Genomic DNA, 1,433 nt, shown 5'->3' on the forward strand with positions numbered 1-1,433 from the left:
CACCTACTGTGCAACCCACAAACAGGACAACACCTGTCATAACCCCAGCTGCAACACTGAGACCATATTTTAGAGACTGGTTCTATAAAAAAAATTATATATTTTTAACAAATATCAGGATACGACCATCACTCACAAAAAATACGAGATCCGTTCTCAGTGCTGCAGCCCCGCGCTCACACTTAATTAATTTGCAAAATAAAAATACGAGATCCGTTCTCAGTGTTGCAGCTCCACGCTCACACATCAATCAAATTTGCAAAATAAAAAAAAATATATAGAGATCCGTTCTCAAAACACCAGCCCTACAACATCTCAACGATTTAAAGCCGGGCAAAGAAGACTAAAAACAAACATGAAGAATTCAAGCATCATATAAAAGAAGTCCAACATGATCCATCATAACAACCAAACCAACAAGAAGACCACCATCCATATCCGAAAGAGATCAAAATGATCAAATCATAACAACCAAAGTCTAAAAAAAAAAGCAGCAAAATAAAAGATAGCAGCAGCCACGCAGGGCCTTGACGATCACACGAACTAAACTACGGGCGGGAGGGAACTTGACCCTCACGCCTCACATCCGAAGACACAGCACCAGCACGCTCAGCCACACGACGACGACTTGCTTCCTCACGACGACGATTTTCCTCCTTCCCTCTTGCCTTAGCAGCATCTTCAACCCCCGCAGTCAGAGTCATATGAACAGGAGAAAGTGGACGAGTAAAATCAAAGGAAGGGATATCAGCCAGTTCCTTGGGTTCAAACTCAACACGAACAACCAAGTTTGCCTTCTCCTTCCTCCGGACCAATTCATTCTCAAGATGCTTAACCTTACCATCAGGAATAATTATTGCCTCTTTCTTCCAAGTCTTGGCAGCATCAAGCACTCCCACAATCTGATTCACTCCATACATAGATGTGCGAACAACCTTCTGATTTTCCATATACCTCCGCACCTTTTCCATACGAGAATTAAAAGTAGCAAGCACATCATCATGTCTCGTTACTGCCCTGCGATACCTCCTGCCCGCCACCTCTTTTTCCTTCTTAAAACGCTCCAAGTCGGCCGCTTGACGCTTCTTCACTCGTCCAGTGCTCCAAGTCGGCCGCTTGACGCTTCTTCACCCGTCCAGTTTCCAGAGCTATTTTTGCAGTGAGTCTTTGAACTTCTTCCAATGCATCTGAGGACACTTTCTTCTCAGCCTCATACTTACCGCGCAGAGCCGCTATTTCCTCAGAACTATCAGCCTTGCCCTCAATAGAAGCAAGCTCAGCCTTCGTTTTTTCAAGCTCCGCCTTCACTTCTTCAAGCTCTTCATCCTGATTAACCACCAATTTGTTCGCAAATTTTGTAGCCTGCACAAAACAGCACATAAAAATATATATATCCTTTAGTTCAAAACCATAAACCATTTTTTTTTTTTTTT

At 43.2% G+C, this 1,433-nt stretch overlaps 1 protein-coding gene across 1 annotated transcript in view; it reads right to left on the reverse strand.

Moving 5' to 3' along the window:
- Window positions 1-404: 404 nt before the first annotated feature.
- Window positions 405-1,433, reverse strand: part of LOC106338708 (F-box protein At5g25290-like) — a 5,289-nt gene continuing 4,260 nt past the window's right edge. Inside the window, exons 2-3 of the mRNA XM_013777622.1 lie at window positions 1,108-1,362; window positions 405-1,067 (exon numbers count right to left, since the gene is read on the reverse strand). Coding sequence (XP_013633076.1) covers window positions 549-1,067; window positions 1,108-1,362 — 774 coding nt within the window. The 3' untranslated portion in view covers window positions 405-548. The remainder of the gene's footprint in view (window positions 1,068-1,107; window positions 1,363-1,433) is intronic.

The sequence above is a fragment of the Brassica oleracea genome, chromosome C4, assembly GCF_000695525.1.
Source record: "Brassica oleracea var. oleracea cultivar TO1000 chromosome C4, BOL, whole genome shotgun sequence".
Taxonomy (NCBI): domain Eukaryota; kingdom Viridiplantae; phylum Streptophyta; class Magnoliopsida; order Brassicales; family Brassicaceae; genus Brassica; species Brassica oleracea.